The 16,941-nt window shown below is 39.1% G+C and overlaps 1 protein-coding gene across 9 annotated transcripts in view; it reads right to left on the bottom strand.

Annotated features, from left to right (window-relative positions):
- Positions 1-16,941, bottom strand: part of AFF2 (ALF transcription elongation factor 2) — a 491,015-nt gene that overhangs the window by 92,444 nt on the left and 381,630 nt on the right. For all 9 annotated transcript variants that reach the window (XM_055106903.2, XM_008957891.5, XM_003806823.4 and 6 more), the window contains one exon: positions 14,925-15,021. In XM_055106903.2, the coding sequence (XP_054962878.1) occupies positions 14,925-15,021 (97 nt within the window). The remainder of the gene's footprint in view (positions 1-14,924; positions 15,022-16,941) is intronic.

The raw sequence follows: 16,941 nt of genomic DNA, 5'->3' as shown, positions 1-16,941 counted from the left end.
CACTATCTTCTACTCTCCATATCAGTAGTGGTTCTGGAGTGAATAGAATGCTTCTGTCTGGAAAGTGCTATTCACAGAAGACTTTGATATGTTTAGATTCTACAGACCTCTCTTTCTCTCTACTTTTCTTTCTCTCTTTTCTCTCTCTTTCTCTGTGTTTCCAAGGAAGCCTAGGATGATTCCGTATTTTCCAGTTGATCTCTCCTTTAGTAGCCCCTCCTTCCACACTTCACTCCATCAGATGGGCTCTTTACTTTTTTATTAACATTGGACCCTGAGGATGGGGAAGCCCTGAAGCTCCTATTCTACATGGGCCACCTCTGTCATGGGGTATCTTGAGAAATTAAATGCAAGGAAGAAGGAACTTCTCTGATTCCAAGGAGCATTTCTGAGGTGACTCCTCTCTCATTATCAGCACATTTATTTCCTTTGGAGGGATGATGTGGCTACAGACAGGCTCAGATTTGCTCACTCGCTAAACCTATGTTCCTGAAAATAAGAACCTTGTCTTTCTTTTATATAGAGAATCCTTGTGCTGCACTAAAGCTCAAGTAACCCAGGAACCATGTTGAATTACATAAACCATATCATATAGCACTATTACAAAAAAATACGTAGAAAGAAAGAAGGAAGGAAGGAAAGACAGTTGCTGTCTCTTGAGTCCCATCCACGTGGCATACATGATATCATATTTCCTTAAGGATAAAATATGACATAAAAGGTGCTTAGAAAACTTGCCAGCCGTTTTCTTTATAATGATAACACTTCTTCAAAATTCTTTAGCAAGGTAATTCTGTCTCAGAGATTATACTCAATTAATTGCTATTCTAGTCCAATAGACATGTATAAATATACATGTCTATTGGACTAAAAATACATATTTATAGAAAATGTAGAGAATCTTTTGGGGGTTATATATATATATATATATACACACACATATATATATATATATATATACGCATATATATATATATAGAAAATGTGAGAATCTTTTGGGGGTTATAAGAAGCATGCTCTGAACAGTCAGACTTATGACATTATCCCCCTCCTTTTACAGAAAACAAATCTAATGCAATATGTTTCCTGTATGTTGAAACTGTCAAAGTGAACATTTGGATGGCCTAGAGATATTGTGGCAGTGGACTCAGGTCTTCGTTTCTTCCATAATCAATAATAATACTGTCAGTCAAGCATAAAATGTGATTTTATTAGTATTGCTCTATATGCCTTTTACATTTCCATTTCATATGCATTTTCCTTTCATGCTACTAGCAGATACATCCAAACTGGGTTTTTACATTTCTTAATCAAAAGGGAAAAGCCAATCATTCAGATAATTTCAAATAACTGGGTATTCAACAACATGGAAAAAGACAGAAAAACCTTAATTGCATTGGTTTTGTGTTTCTTTGTTTTGTTTTGGATTTAATTTTTTTTCACATGATTGTTCTGTGGGGCACAGCTATACCCTAACCTAGCAGCATGTATTGGTAAATTGCATCGATTGCTTAAGTTCAGAAGAGAAACTCTTCTATTAACAAATGAACTCATCATTAGGGTATTCAGATGGCCTAAAATCAATACCAACAGAATTGGCTAAAACAATTGAAGAGACATATACTGACAGCACTTGCTTAAATATAAAAATGAATCGCTTAATTACAGCATTTAAATAGATTTCACTGGAATGAGTAAAATGGCAAAAGACAATGTATCCTGTAGGCTAAACCCCAGCTGGCATTAAGCACACACAGCCAAGGGTGGCAGATTAAGAGGACAAAATGTCACTCAAGATTTTGCAACACCTGGATGCCTGAATTTCTGACTTGTCATACAGGGATTATATCTTTAGGAAAACACTAACCATTATTATGGATGCCTGAAAACGTGCATGGAAACATTCTGTATTTGAACCTTGATCCTCTAGGAAGCAAAAACATGTTACCTATCTTTAGATCACTGGGCTTTCCACATTTTAACTTTATTCATTCTTTTCTAATAATCAATGAAATAGGTCTTTGCTATACGTAACAGGGGCAGGAACATACTTTTGACAGGCAGAGGTTGGGGAAAATTTGTTCTCAGTGGATAGAACTATGTCTTGCACTTAATAGTCACTTAAACATTGATGAGATAAATGAATCAAGAATGACTAGGCAAACTCATAGGCCTGGACATTATGCTCTGGGCATGAAAATGCGCCAGAGGACACTAAGCTCTGTATGGAGGGAAAAAATAAGCCTCTGGAGGAAGAGCTGAGCTCCAGGCTGATGTGCATCTCAATTCATCCTGCAACTGAATGTAAGGCTCTTGTTTACACTCCGAAGAGGAGGGAGTCTGGAGCAGCATTCACAGGGTGAATTTCCCATCCCACTTTCTGGAAGAAGGCTTGTAGCTACCTGTGCCTTCCTCACTCCTCCTGCAACTACTGCTAACTTGATTTGTATTGCCTCTCACCAGGACTATGGCCACTGCCACCTCACTTCTCTACTGGTCTCCCTATTCTAAATCTATTTTATGTTCTACTTCAAGATGAATCCTCCTAAGGCTCCACTTTGATCACATTGCTCTCATTGTCATAATCCTTCATGGCTTCCCATTGCTCATTGAGTAAATATCAATTTCACTCACACTGCCATTCAAGACCCTGCCACAGCCAGTTGAACAGCCACTGAATAGCAGGTACTACTTGTACCTGCATGTGCATTTCACTACCATGGAAGCCAGAGTTTTGTGAGCATCCAGCCCAAAGATGACGTGATAACAGCATTCAGAAGTGCCTGCACTCCATAAAGACTTGCTCCCTTCACTCTGGCTATGTTGCTGGATAGAAAATCCTTTGGCAAGATCCATTTGTCAATTGGAAATTTCCTTTATAACTAAGGTTTGGTTTATTGTAACTTAATGAAAAATGTACTGTCTTTGGTGAAGAAGCATGTTTCACCCACAAAGTCATCTGTTGACACTAATCATTCTCTAAGTGGAGTAAATATGCAGATGCCAGCCAAGCACTTCAGTATTGCATTGAGGTGTTTATTTTTCCACAGTCAGGAGGCCCAATGTAAGTGGCACTTGGTCACTCTGTTCCCCTGGGGTTTGTGGGTTTGAAAATTCAATTTTCTATCCCCTAACCAATCTGAGCCCTCTTGCCCCTGATGCTAAGGGGGCACACCTCACAAAATGACATGTATCTTTTAGTGAGAGACAATCAATGCCTAATAGAGGTTTTCTCCCTACCATGCATAACCAGAAGAAATGGGAAGTGTATTATTAGTACATAGTAGGTACTCAGTTACGTATTCAAAAACCTAATTGGCAGGAAATACTGATAAAATATCTTTATCATTAACCTGCTAGTGTGATAAGGCTTCCTATCCCTTTGGAACACATTATACTCTGGGTAATGAGACTACATTTTTATTTATATACTAAATACTAACTGACTGCTTTGTATCTCAGTTTCCTTATTGATAAAATTAGAAAGCTGGAGTAAAAACTCTCTATGGTCATTTTAAGGTCTGGTATTCTATATTTTAATACACACACAGGAGTATTTCACATATATCTAAAAGGATTATATACATATGGATATATATAAATACATGTATTTATATATATACACACATATGGATATATATATTTTTCATATATATATATATATATATATATATATATATATATATATGGTGGACTAAGGCTTCATATTTAGCCCTGAATCATATATATGTGTGATTGAATATTGAGTGAAGGACTTGGCAACAATGTCCTTGGCAACAATGGTGTTTGCCCTTTATTACATAAAGTCTGTAGTATACAATGGAGAATGTAGGGTTCAAGGGAAGGAATTTTAAGCAGAAACTGGATAGAGTCAGACTTGATTTGGGAAGATAAATGTGGATACAATAAGGAAGATGGACACAATGAGGGAGAAACAGGAAGCTAGGGAGTTACTTTCTCGTTAATCAAAAGAGAAGTAATGAACACGAGAACATGGCCGATCAAAGCAGAATGTCTCTTGGACCACAGACAGCATTACTATTTCTGTGCTAAAAACTCAAAATAGTCTGAACTAGGAGGCAAAAAATACCATCTAATTGTCTAATGTACTAAATTTTCCCTCAGTCTATTTCTAACTCCAGTCAGGAAAACCAGGCTCTGTAGCATGTCCTGGTAGTACTATCAGGTCCACCCTATCATCATTCAGGAAGGGAGCCTCTCAGGAAACACTACTTCTGCTCTGGCTGGAAGGGACAATATAATATGTTTTATCAGAAAAAAAATGTGGAATTTTCTTCACTTTCTGCCAAAAGAGCTGAAACACATGCAAGCCTCTCTCCAAATACTGTATCTGTTCACCATTAGTTATAGACTGAGAAGGAGAATCTTGCTGGGTTGGAAGATAGTTGCTGCCATTATCTGCAGGCATGCACACTGCCAATAAACAGAGTTGTACCACACAGTCTAATGTGCCTATTTTAGATGTCTTCTCCTTCATCTTTTGAAGCCTCAATTGTAACAGTTGTGAAACTACATCAGGATTTACACAAATATATTAAAACAGAAAAGTTGCTGAGAACAGTTTCATGGTCACACTGTGAAGACTTAATGGTACAAAATCAATGTTTTCATGGCTCCCGAGGGAAGCTGAATTAACATCATCCCCCAAACAGATTCCTCCCTCTTCAGGATAGTGCCCTTCCCCTCATTTCATAACACATCTGCTCCCCTGAGCTAAGGAGTTGTATCTAGCACGTTGTTTCTCTGCAGATGCAGTAAAGAGGAATAAAGACTTACTAAGACTTAATGACCCTCGAGTCCATGTTTATGCCCAGAGGATTCTGAAGGCTAGGCTCGGGGATTCTGGGACATGCCTGGTCATAGGGATGCTCTCACTCACTATAAAGTTTTCTCCACGTTACCAGGCAGGTTCGTGGCTCAGAGGCTTGAAGGTGGACCTAATCGCTGTCTTTAAGAACCTGAGCTCATGCTGTGATTCTGCTCCAAGTGAGGGCTGGGAGAAGAAATATTAGAGAGGTAAGAATGGTTGGGCAGCAGAGGTGAGAAGATACAGAGGGGAGAAGAAGAGGGAAAATGAGGATATAAGAGGCCAGGTTCTTCCACTTTTCTGAGGAATTATCACAAGTACCACTGCACTACTCTTCACAGAGGAACACAACAGAGCATATGGGATTGGAACAGACACATCCATAGGTGAGGGCAGTGGTGTGCCAATCAGTAATGCACAGAATTTCTATTTGTTTCGGTATCTCTGTATCTCTCTCTCTCTCTCCCCTCCCCCTCCCTCTCTTACACACACACACACACACACTCACTCACTCACAGAGTACACTGTTCACAGCCAGAACACCACAAATACAGTCATATAGTAGCATGGCCATACTTGTTGTCAATAAGACAAAAGGATGTTATTGCAGACTTCATTTATATGTGTGTGTTTAAGGTGGTGGGTGGGTGTCACTTATGTCAATATTCAAATAAAATTACATGGGTATTAACACACTTGGTCTGTACACTTTTACTCTCTTTCCCTCATTGTCTGTGTGAATTTAATGTTGCCAATTGTAACTTGGTTCCCTGTATCCCTACAATAAAAATGTAGCCATTTTTATTGTAAGCACAATACCCCTGCTAGCAAAATACCGGGGTAGAGGAAGCAGTGGGAAAAGCCCTGTGGGCTTGCTGGCCCCCCCAGTAAGCAATTTCAGCTTTGCCTCACAGAGGTCCTTTAGCAGGGCTGCTAGAGGCACTCGGAAAAGGCTACAGGGAGAAGGAAACCTCCAGCTGAACTTTGTAACAATTTGAACCCATTGAGAAATCTCCTGGCCAGAACTTGGGGAAGGGCATGAATCCGGACTGCAGACTCCACAGGAGGGGGAAGAACTAAAGCCCTACTTGCTTTTGCAGCAATGTTGCCAGAAATGACAGGATTTTATACTCTTTTATGGCTAAATAGTAATCAATTTTGTGTATATATATATATATATATATATATATATCTCACATTTTAACCATTTGTCTGTTGATGAACATTTAGATTGATTCCATATCTTAGCTATTGTGACTTGTGCAGCAATAAACATGGTGGTGCAAGTATTCCTTTAATATACTGATTTTCTTTACTTTGGAAAACTACCCAGTAGTGAGATTGTTGGGTCATATAGTAGTTCTATTTTTAGTTTTTTGAGAAACACACACATATATATGATTCAGGGTTAAATATGAAGCTTTAGTCGACCTCCATTAACAATAAACTAGCTTTAGCAAGTTTATACATTTTTAGTAAAATGTTCCAAAGACTCCTATGAAATTTTTGCTGTGTGAAATACGAGTTATGTGGCCCCATACATTTTGGAAAGTTTTGTTTCTTTTTTCTGCCCATCCACCTGTATTTTGAATGGTTAATGTTGGATAGGTTAATCTCAAATTTGGAAACTCTTCTGTGCACTTACAATGCTTATGCTCTTTGCTCTTGATAAATAAAGATAAAAGTAAATATAGCTGCTTAAGAAAATATCAATTCAGTTTTCCAGGCAGAACAAGGTCCTTGGTGTTTTCAGCCTGCCTGGTGACTTTTTTAGCAGATGGCAGATATCTGGGGGGGAGGGGGTAGAGTTAAGCATTCTTGAGCCCTAAACCAAAGCCCCAGTAAATTTTTCAAGACAGAATATAAATTTCAAAATCTTACTTTTTCAAAGTGGCAAAGTGTTTCATTATATAACTTTTGCTTGAGATGTGCATACTGTTCTAGGTATATTCTAGAACCCTGATTAAACTCAAGGCTTGGAAACTACCAGTGAAGTTAGGCACACATGGTGCATTTCCTGGGACTGACTTACGGATGACTCCAGAGTGAAACTTCCAGGCTGCAAGAATGGATTAGGACCCTAATTGGGATGATGAAGAGACTTACGGAAAAGAATGTGCTTGGACCAACAGAGGGTGGGGTTTGAGTGAAGAAAGGACCAGTGGTGTCCAGTCACTTCCTCCAGCCCAGAAAGGGCAACATGATGAGGACTCTTTTCTCCAGGCACTTCAACTGAAATCTGTACTTAGTGGTCCCCAGCTTTCCAGAGGTGGCTGCTCTCTCACTGCCACACTCTTTACAGAACCATATATGTGCTGTGTGCTCTTTGTGGGTGAAAAGGCTGTGGTCATCCCTGTCATATATGAGCATTATCTATTTTGAAATGACAGATCATATCCATTTTTGTTTCTGTTTGGATCTTGGGGCAAGCAACATACCCTCACCAGTGTCTGACTTTAGGTCATTGTAGAAAAGTGCTAAGCTAAGCAAAAGAGCTATTGGCTTTGCAACTGAAATGCTCGTAGTTGGATAATTCATAAAGTTTATTAAACATTAGCCAGTATTTGGTCATTACTGACCATGAGATAAGCACAATACATAAAAACATTACACTTCTATGCATCTCTGTATGCTCAGAGCATTCTATTGTATATAGATTACAAGTCAAAAAAATTGGTACTAAAGGAGAAGACCTAATTGTAATAAAAAAATTCAGCACACAGGTTTCTAAACAGTCACAGACTTGTCTCAAGCATATTAAAAACCACATCATACAAGCCCTAAGCAGTTTCTTATTAATCTAGTCTCTGTGCTAATATAGCCAAATGGGAAATAGAATCTTGGGAATATGAAGGCCAATGTTATTCTATTAACCTTATATGTTATCCTATTTACTCTCCTGTCTTTAATGAATAAATTAAAATGTCCTCTCATTCTCTAATTGGTGGAGAGTTTGAGTATGACAATGTATGGGTTTTATTCAGCTACATTCTGTAACCTTAACGGCCCGAATGCTATCATTCTGTGAGGGATTTCAATGAAAGGCAATGACAGATAAACTGTTTACATTAAAAGACTCTATCAAAGTTATTTTGCACCCAGTTTCATCCTAATCCATCTGCTGTTTCTAGAGCTCTGACAGGCTGACCTCTCTTGCTGTGTGTGTCGTATCGATGTCATTACTGAAGAGGCTTTCCCCAGCCTTTCTGCTGATAACAAAGTAAATAGAAATGCAGAGAAACCTTGGGGAGGTAACAACTTGTTCAGTATGATGAGGGAGAACTGTGGCTACAAAATAGGACCGATTACAGCAGGGAAGAGTATCTGTTGTCACAACTAATGTATTCTATACAGCACACCAACTTCAAAAGAGCCAGCTGATAGCAGGAGTAAAATTCATTGCATCTTTTTCATTAGCAAACTTAAAATATAAATGCGGGCTTTCAAGTTAATGTGGCTACTAGGTTCTGAAAGTTCAGTGTGCATCACAGGTATCAGGAACACATCCCAAAGCTGCCAGAATGTTTGGGTCTTCGGTGGCTATGTAATTATTTCATTTGAAATTCTCAAATAGCAACCAGGCCAGTAAGCTCGCTCAACAAGAACAACAACCATGACCATGACCACCACCAAACAACAAACAAATCAAAATGGATCAAATATAAGACCTGGATTAAAGAAACTGGATTAAAAGCAACTTTTTTGTGTTTGGTAATTAGTAATCTGAAGATTTAAAAAAAGAAAAAACAAAACTATGAAGTGGAGGGGAAGATCTAAGAAGATTATTGTTTTCTGTAAATGCTCATATGCTTAAGGTGCAACTCTGCTACTAGTGTCTAGTTGGAAAGTCCATACATCTCCAGTAATTAATATGCTTTCAATTAAGTGAACATTTCACAGAATACCAGCATACTTCTTTGGCAGACAAAGAAATAAGATGGGGTTAAATAAAATTGGGTACACTGGAGCTACTCACAATCACATGCCCAGACACAACACATTAGAATGTTTTGTGTTCAAAGAAAATTTTAATGGTTCAGTTCTGTTTTTAAAGCACTAGCCTACTACTCCAAGCTTTAAGTAGGGTCTTTTAGTGAACCTGGTCACTAATTGAACATTTTCAGTCATATCAAATGTTTTCTGAACTTCTAACTGTGCTAAATGAAGTCATCTAATATTTCAATCTAGTTCATATTAATAAGATGTTATTAATGTTATAATGCCCTAAAGGAAGTTTCTAACAAGACCCATCTCTTTTATGGCTTTTAGATTTCTAAAGTCTGCTGCTTCTAATGCCAATGTGAGCTAACTGGGGCATGAGACAGCCATGGCCAGATCTAACTAGGCTTCAGAACCCAGGCATCACAAGCCATCCCGCTACCTGTGGACACCAGACTACATGTTTAGGGCTGTGGAAATCAGACATCATAATATCACTCAATTAGACATTAAGCAGATGTTTACCTGGCTCTAAGAACATGTGCTGGAGGGAGCTTTGGAGTTTGCCCGCCACACATTCTAGAAGCCTTTGGAATAAGTCAAATTGCGGATAGTTTAAAACTTTAAAGACAGCAATTTTAATAAACCTGTCGATACAATTTCTTTGTTAAAAAAACATTTGAGACTGATTAGGCTGCTTATATTGAAAGAGAAGCACAAGGTCTATATCTTTAGATCTTTTATTGAACTGCAAGCATAGCATCAATAACTGCTTCTCAGCTGTAAATGAAAATTGATTCCAGGTTTAACTCCTGATTTTCAGGGGTTCCTTTAACCTCGAGAAAAACGAAAAGAAAAACTGACAAAAAGAAAAACCAGAGGTTTAGTGGTATGAGGCAGGGGCATACAGAGAACATAACATATTCCCACTCCCAAAACGTCTGTCCTCCTGGGTCAGGCCACTCCCTAGCCAAACCCCAGTGGCCATCTCTGCCTACCCTGGAGGACTGGCTTGAAAATGGAAATTCAATAAGTGTTTCATGGGGAAGGCCAGGGCTGGATTTTATATCTATGATGCCAACAGTGGCAGCTGAGAAGCAAAAAATGCAGTCAGCCAGGTAATAGACATCATGTGGCCCCCAAATCTCAACCATGCCATTGATATCAAACTTAAAAAATACATTGCAGCACATATGTTTATTCAGACACTAAGTACATAGCACTATGTCTAATTCCAACACTGTTCTGGATGTTTGCAATGTCTAATGTCAACTTCAAATAGTTATTTACCTCCCATTCAGGGATAGCTCCTGAGAGACAGCCAAGGTGAGTATAGCATCCTAGAAGAGCCTTCAAGCCTTTCTCTAGGGCACAGCATAAGCTCAGAAAGAGAAGGTAAGAACTGCAATAGAAGGGTATGAATCAACTCTCCACCCATGCCAATCCTTGGAAGAAAAACTCTTTTGGAGACACATCATTTCCTGGAGGACTTGGTGCAGATCATTGGCAACCTAGCCTTTCTTTCTGGGATCTCTAGTTTAAAAGTTGTCAGGGCTTAAAGGAAAGTTAAGGTCATTCATATCTGATGGCTGCCTTTGGGGGCCAGTTAAGACATGCAATGCAGTTCCTAACAGATCCCTATGGATACCTAGGCCAAAATGAAGGGCTATGTCTATTTCCCTATGGATACTAAAGAGAGGGCTGCCAGTTAATGTTTAAAAGGACCACAAGGAAGAGTAACCACCTATTTTGTAGTTCAAGGCATTTTCTTATACACTGTCTTCACTTGATCCTTACAATACTCCTATGAGTTAGACAAGGCTGGTTTATTCCAGTCTACTGGTAAGAGATCTGAGACTTAGAGATGTTAAACAACTTTCCCAATGCCATACAGCTAGTATACAGCTAGTATTTGAGGCCTGGGATTAAACCCCAGGCTTCTTTATTCCAAAAACTATGTTCTTAATATCTACATTTAAAATTACTCATGGCCAGGCACACAGCTAATAAACTTTAGGATGACAGACATTTTCATTCAAGTTTGCCATATACAGGATAGAAAACCCAGCAGCTGCCTTTAACATCCCATTCCTTACAAGAAAAGGGAAAGTAAATATATGTAGCATCTCAAAGAATGTGAAGCTTTTTAGATCATTAGTAGCACCCATAACAATGATGATTATTATCACGTACAGTGGTGAGTACTTACTATGTGCTAAGCATAGCATCAGGTGCTTTTGCCTGTATTGATTGACCTAATCATTGAATCCCCAGCATGACCCAATGAAGAAGGTGCTATTTTTACCTCTATTTTATAGGTACTTAGGTCTTTGCCCAAGGTCAACCAGTTTCAGAGTGGCAGAGCTAGAATTCAAAGCCATGTCCGTGTAACTATACAGCTATACTCTCACACACTCTCCTACACTGTCCCAGCATTGTCCCACCACCTTAGAAAACAGCATGCATATGTCTGCTGCCCAAATAGTCCCAACCAAGAAAGTCAAATGCAGTAGAGGACTGGAGAGAAAACACAAAGTTTTAACAGGTATTTTCAGGCTGCAATCACTATCGTGTCTTCATTGAAGCCATGTACATGTGTGATTATATATCTCTGACTTTAAAGAGTCATTCGAAGGTAAAATCTTCTGTTAAAAATGTTTTCTTATGATCATGAGTCTCTATGGCTGACCATTTGGCATCTTTAATTTATATATTATAATTCCCCCATTCTGGACTCATGTTCCATTTTCCCATTTGAGGGAATAATATTTAGCATTTAAACATACCCTACTTGCTCTGCTTGTGTTTGTGCACATGACCTGTCACCTGGCTCAGCATGGCTAACACTGCTGTGGAAGGTGGAAGTAGCAGAAAAAGGGGAGGCTGTTCTGATTGTAAGATACTCGGTACCCAAATGCCAGTTTAGAAGCTGACACAACTTGATCCTGTGTTTCATTTTCATACATGTATTTGAAATGTATTCTCTTGGGGATGCTTATGCTCTAAGCCCACATTATAAGCTCTTAGATACTGTTTGAAAAAGATTGCTGTGTACTCACTACACCTGGATAATTTGAGTTTCTTCAAATGAGTCAAGGTGTGATGATTATGGATGAGATGATTTGGGGACGTCTCCAGAAAGCAAATGGCTTTTTTATTGGACTATGTCTGCACGAATGCAGCCACTGGGTTCTGAGCCATTTCTAACTATTATGTCAGCTGAAACCAGCAGTGTTGTCTGGGCTCTTGAGCACAGTTTTATGGACCAATTCATTTGTCTGTATGCTTTCTCCCCAATCATTCTGCCACAAATGGAACGACTCCGCAATTCTTTTGCTCAGCCAGGAGGCCCAAACCTACTGCTAAGGTTTGCTGTAAGGTTCAAATGAGACACCACACCTAGCTTGTGCCTGGCATAGAGCAAGAGTGGTTCCAAATACGGTAGTCTCAGTACTCCTCCTTATGATGGTGCTGGAGGTATGACTGTCCCAATTCAAAGATGAGTGAACAGTACTATGTTATATGCATGGCACTATATTATCTAAAACAAAATGATTTTGGTGATTCCTCTATAAGTTAACTGTAGAATTACCATGTGACTCATCAATTCCACTTCTAGGTACACACCAGAAAGAAAACATGTCCATGTGAAACTTATATACAAATCTTCACCGTAGCACTATTCACAGTAGCCAAAAGTTGGAAACAACCAAAATGTCCATCAAATGATGAGTAGATAAAGAAAATGTGGTTTATGCATACAATGGAATGCTACTTAGCCATAAAACAAAATGAAGTACTGATACATGACATCGAACAACCAAGAAAACATTATGGTGAGTGAAAGAAGCCAGACAAAAAAGGTCACATATTATAGGATTCCAGTTACATGAAATAGACAAATCCACAGAGACAAAAAGTAGATTAGCAGTTGTCGGGGTTAGTGGGAGGGGGAAATGGGGAGGAACTGTTTAATGGGTATGGAGTTTCCACTTGGAGTGATGAAAAATTCTGGAACTGGGATGGATGCACAGTCTTGTGATTGTATTAAGTGTCACAGAACTGAACACTTTAAAATGGTTAATTTTATGTTATGTGAATTTTGCCGCAATAAAAAAAGAAAATTATTTCAACCCATTTACTTTTACAAAAAGACATTATGCATCCTAAAAGCAGAGCTCTGCAAACATTGCTAGTATTACTGCTGCCACTACTGCACAAGCATTCTCTTTTGGTCTATAGCCTTCCAGGCCTTGTAACTCATCTTCAAACTCTACAAGGAGGGTTCATTTGCAAATGTTTATAACCTTGTGCCTACATCTTGCTCCTAGGACTCAGCTAGAGGGAATAAGTTGTCATTTTGCCTCACCTTAGAGCCCCTAGTTCAATCTCCCCATCAAATTTTCACTGAGAACCTAAGCCTTTTTGAGGAAGACATCATGACTAGCGGCAACATGTCATAAAAAGGTTCCAACCCACCAATCCTGATCATCTGAGAGTCTCAGCACTTACAAAAAGTCAGTGAACATACCCTAAAACTCAGATGATTCAGGCCAACAGACCCTTTGCCAATTTTGAGATAAATACAGAAAATAACTTTATAAGTTAAAAAGTAGATTACATTCATATAATTACATAAAGAGGAAGTCAATGTGCAAAATCTACTTTCAATTATTATTGAATTCTACTTTAAACATTTCCATTAAAAGGCAACTTTTTATCTGTCAAAATCAATGATCTAGAATGTTTTCATTTTTGCTTTTGTTTTACTTACAAATATGATGCTCCTGCTATTGGCGTATTAAATGTGTGAAGGAGAAATGACAATTTTTGGAAATTAAGTGTGCATTTTACATTTGCTATGAAGCCCAACTCAAGTAGGAGGGAGACAGCTTGCATTCAGTAAATGTACAGCAAGCCCTTGGGAAACAGTTGTGAAATTGGCTTAGGCCAGCACTATGTAGTCTGCACTTACCCTGTGGTTGTTCTTGATAAAGCACTAAACTTGCAAAGATGCAATTATTTTTTACATATTATTAAAATTCAAGCACAAGAAAGTGGAGAAAGTAAAGTAGACAAAAGTTTTGGCCACATAACGTTGAAGATGGATTTGATTTTTAAAGTATACCAGAATGGTAGGAGTTCTAGTGTGGTAAACAGCTGTAGATGAGAATAGAGTAGCTGAGCCTTGATAATTTTTCCTAAGCTTTTCTTTGTAGGCTCTTCCTCATGAAATGTTCAATGAACATGGAATTCCATATTTGTTAACTCTCTTGAAATATGAGTGCATGAGCATTCCTTTAAACAGTCTGTTTTATAATGTAGCAGACTTCACTGTAGGAAGATCTTGGTCAGGTACTGGATTTAAAGAAAGGCAATCCTTCTGCATTCCTCACTTGAGGTGATAAGCACACCCAGAAGGACCCCACATTCGAGACAGTTGTCTCTCAAGGAGAAAATGTGCAAGCATCATTGACACCACACACTAGGTTGCCATTCTCATGAGTCATACATGATACTTGGCCTTTTCAAATCATAAAGTCCAGTCTCATTGAAATGCTGAAAACACACATTCCTGCCATCTCATTTGGTGGTAAAATACTGTAAATGCTTAAAATGTGGGATAGAAGGATACAAGGGCAGCCGCAAGTTTTTGCCAAATGTCTTCTGCCTAAAGGTTCATTTAATGGCAAGATGTTGCGTATTGATTCTCAGCTGCATTCTGAAATGGTGCATCTGGGAAAGGTGAATGAAGCATCACATTTATATCTAAATTAATGAGTATGGGTTCCAAGCCTCACACCAGAGTCACCAAATGAAAATTATACCTCACCCAAGACAATAAGTAGTCCAAGAGAGGGCAAGACAATCTCTATTGCTTACCACTGACCAGCATTTGTGTATGGAACAGAGAGAGAGATGGGAGGGGGTTGAAAGCAGTTTTAAAGAGCTCTGCATCTCCTTCCTATAGCTTTAATGAAAGTTTGAACTGATTTGACCTGTTCCAGAACACTATGCTCATCTTTGCTTCTTTCCCTCTCTCCAAAGCCCAGAGATAAAGCATGGGGAAGTTTGCGCATGTCAAAGCATGTCAAAGCCATTCCAGTTCCTCCTGCTCCCCCCTTAGTCCCAAAACAAAGCCCTAAGCTCTTCTAACCTGGTAGAGCTCAGTGGCAGTGCACTGAGTGGTCAAGGTCTTCACAGGCTCAAGGTCATCTTCATCACTGCTCAGCTTCAGGTCATCCTCAAGCATCCTACAAAGAGATCAGAGTGGTGTTTGAGTTAGAAGGCATATTTTCTAAATCATCCTCGGATACATCTTGCAATGAGAATAAAGTATTGGAGCTACAATCTGACAGCTGCAAATCCTTCAAAGGTGTAGAGGGAACCAAGATTGTTTCAGCTAATTAGATATTTGAGCTCTTATATTTATATCATATTTGCACATATCTTCCCTCTCTACCTTCCCCTAAATCAAGGGGAAAATACTATTTCAGCATCTCCAGAGATGACTGGATTCTATACATTTTTACTACTAAAAGTGCAATAAATGTACTGATCAATCACTGTGTATGTGGGATGTGGCACTGGATCTCTACAGGACAAGGTGCTCAGAGTTTCCCATGAAAGAAGAGGGGCATGATAACCGTCCCTAGCTCTGGAGGCTGTTGTCAAAGCCTGCTGGGTCTCTCTGGATGACGGAGGTAAAAGGCACAGTGAACCTGCACTGCCTTTCAGTGCCCTCTGCTGCTGGGTAGCTGGGTGGCCGCAAAAGAGCTGGGAGAGAAATGGCTAGTCATTAACCTTCTGATATATGACCGATCTCTTCCTGTAAAATTTGATCTGAGAGATGTAAGCCCATGATGTGGATAAGAAATCTTTCTCTCCTAAGGCAAGGCACCTGAAAAATGAGTGGTCTGGATTTTGGTGATGAACTAGCACTTTCAAGATTGTTTATGGAGCCACAAAGCCTTTTGTTTCTATAGGGATATTAATTCCAGTGGCATCCTCTCCAAGTGTGAGCTACAGCAGGACGAATAGCTTATTATCTTAAAATTCCAGCTACACTGTCTTTAAAGACCTATTGGTGTTCATATTTTTATTTATTATATATAACTTTATACCTCATCCTTAGGCTTCAAGAAGGGACAGTCTCAGCCTCTCTGGACCAATGACCATTTCCTATGCATATATTGCTCTTTCTTGCATCTAGGCTCTGCATCAGGCTCAGCTCCAGGGCTAGAAATCTCTTTCTTACCTCTGGAAATCCTATTTATCCTTTGTAGCCCAGTGATCCCACTTTCTGTACAAAAGCTTTCTAGAAAGAACTCTCATCTCAGGAAGAATATTTTTTTCCTCTACCCAACCCTCAGCTCCAGCTGGATCACAGCACAGCTTTCCACTGAATCTCTCCCCACTAGTCCGTAATTCCCATGAGGGCAGAGGGTGCAGCATTTTCACCTCACTGTGCTTCACAGCATCTTCCCACAAATGATAGAGTCTACTGGCCTCATTTTGCAGACAAGGAAGGAAAGATTCAGAGAGGTGAATTGCTTTGCTGAAGCTCACCCAGCTATTAATAGTTAGTGCTGGAGCCACTCCTAAAATTTCCATCTCTGTAATCCCACTTGGGTGTTTTTCCAGAAGAGAAGCCAGAAGGGAAAAGGAAGCTTCTAATTTGATAAATAGGGGGAAAGTTACTTCCGAGGTTATGTTCAAATATTGAAAGGAGAGTCAGGGCAGAGTGGATATCCAATAACTCTCCAAAAAAAGCACAGCTCCCCCACTTTCATGCTCAGTCACATAACACTAGAATGTGTACACTGAGGTCTGCAAACCAAAGACTGATATAAAGGATGATTGCTGGGAAGGACAACTGTTAGAGTGGCTTTCGGATAAACTAAATTTGCAGGATTTATGACTGTCCTTCAAGAGACTAATGGATGTTTTGAAGATCTTAGAGAAGGAGAAAAAATGTATCTTGGTATTTCTTTTGCAGTTGCAGACTTCTGACTCTTAACAAATAATTCTTTACAACACATTGTGGGAAATGAAGACTGTATCATTCTCATAAGCTATAGAACTCAAATATTTACAAACTACCTATGCTTGTTATTATAAATGGCTTTACTTTCCGTGTGTGTGTGTGTGTGTGTATCTCAATACATCTAGGG

This window comes from Pan paniscus, chromosome X, assembly GCF_029289425.2.
Source record: "Pan paniscus chromosome X, NHGRI_mPanPan1-v2.0_pri, whole genome shotgun sequence".
Classification (NCBI taxonomy): Eukaryota; Metazoa; Chordata; class Mammalia; order Primates; family Hominidae; genus Pan; species Pan paniscus.
Note: the sequence above shows the minus strand (reverse complement) of the source record. Positions and strands in the feature narration are given on the sequence as shown.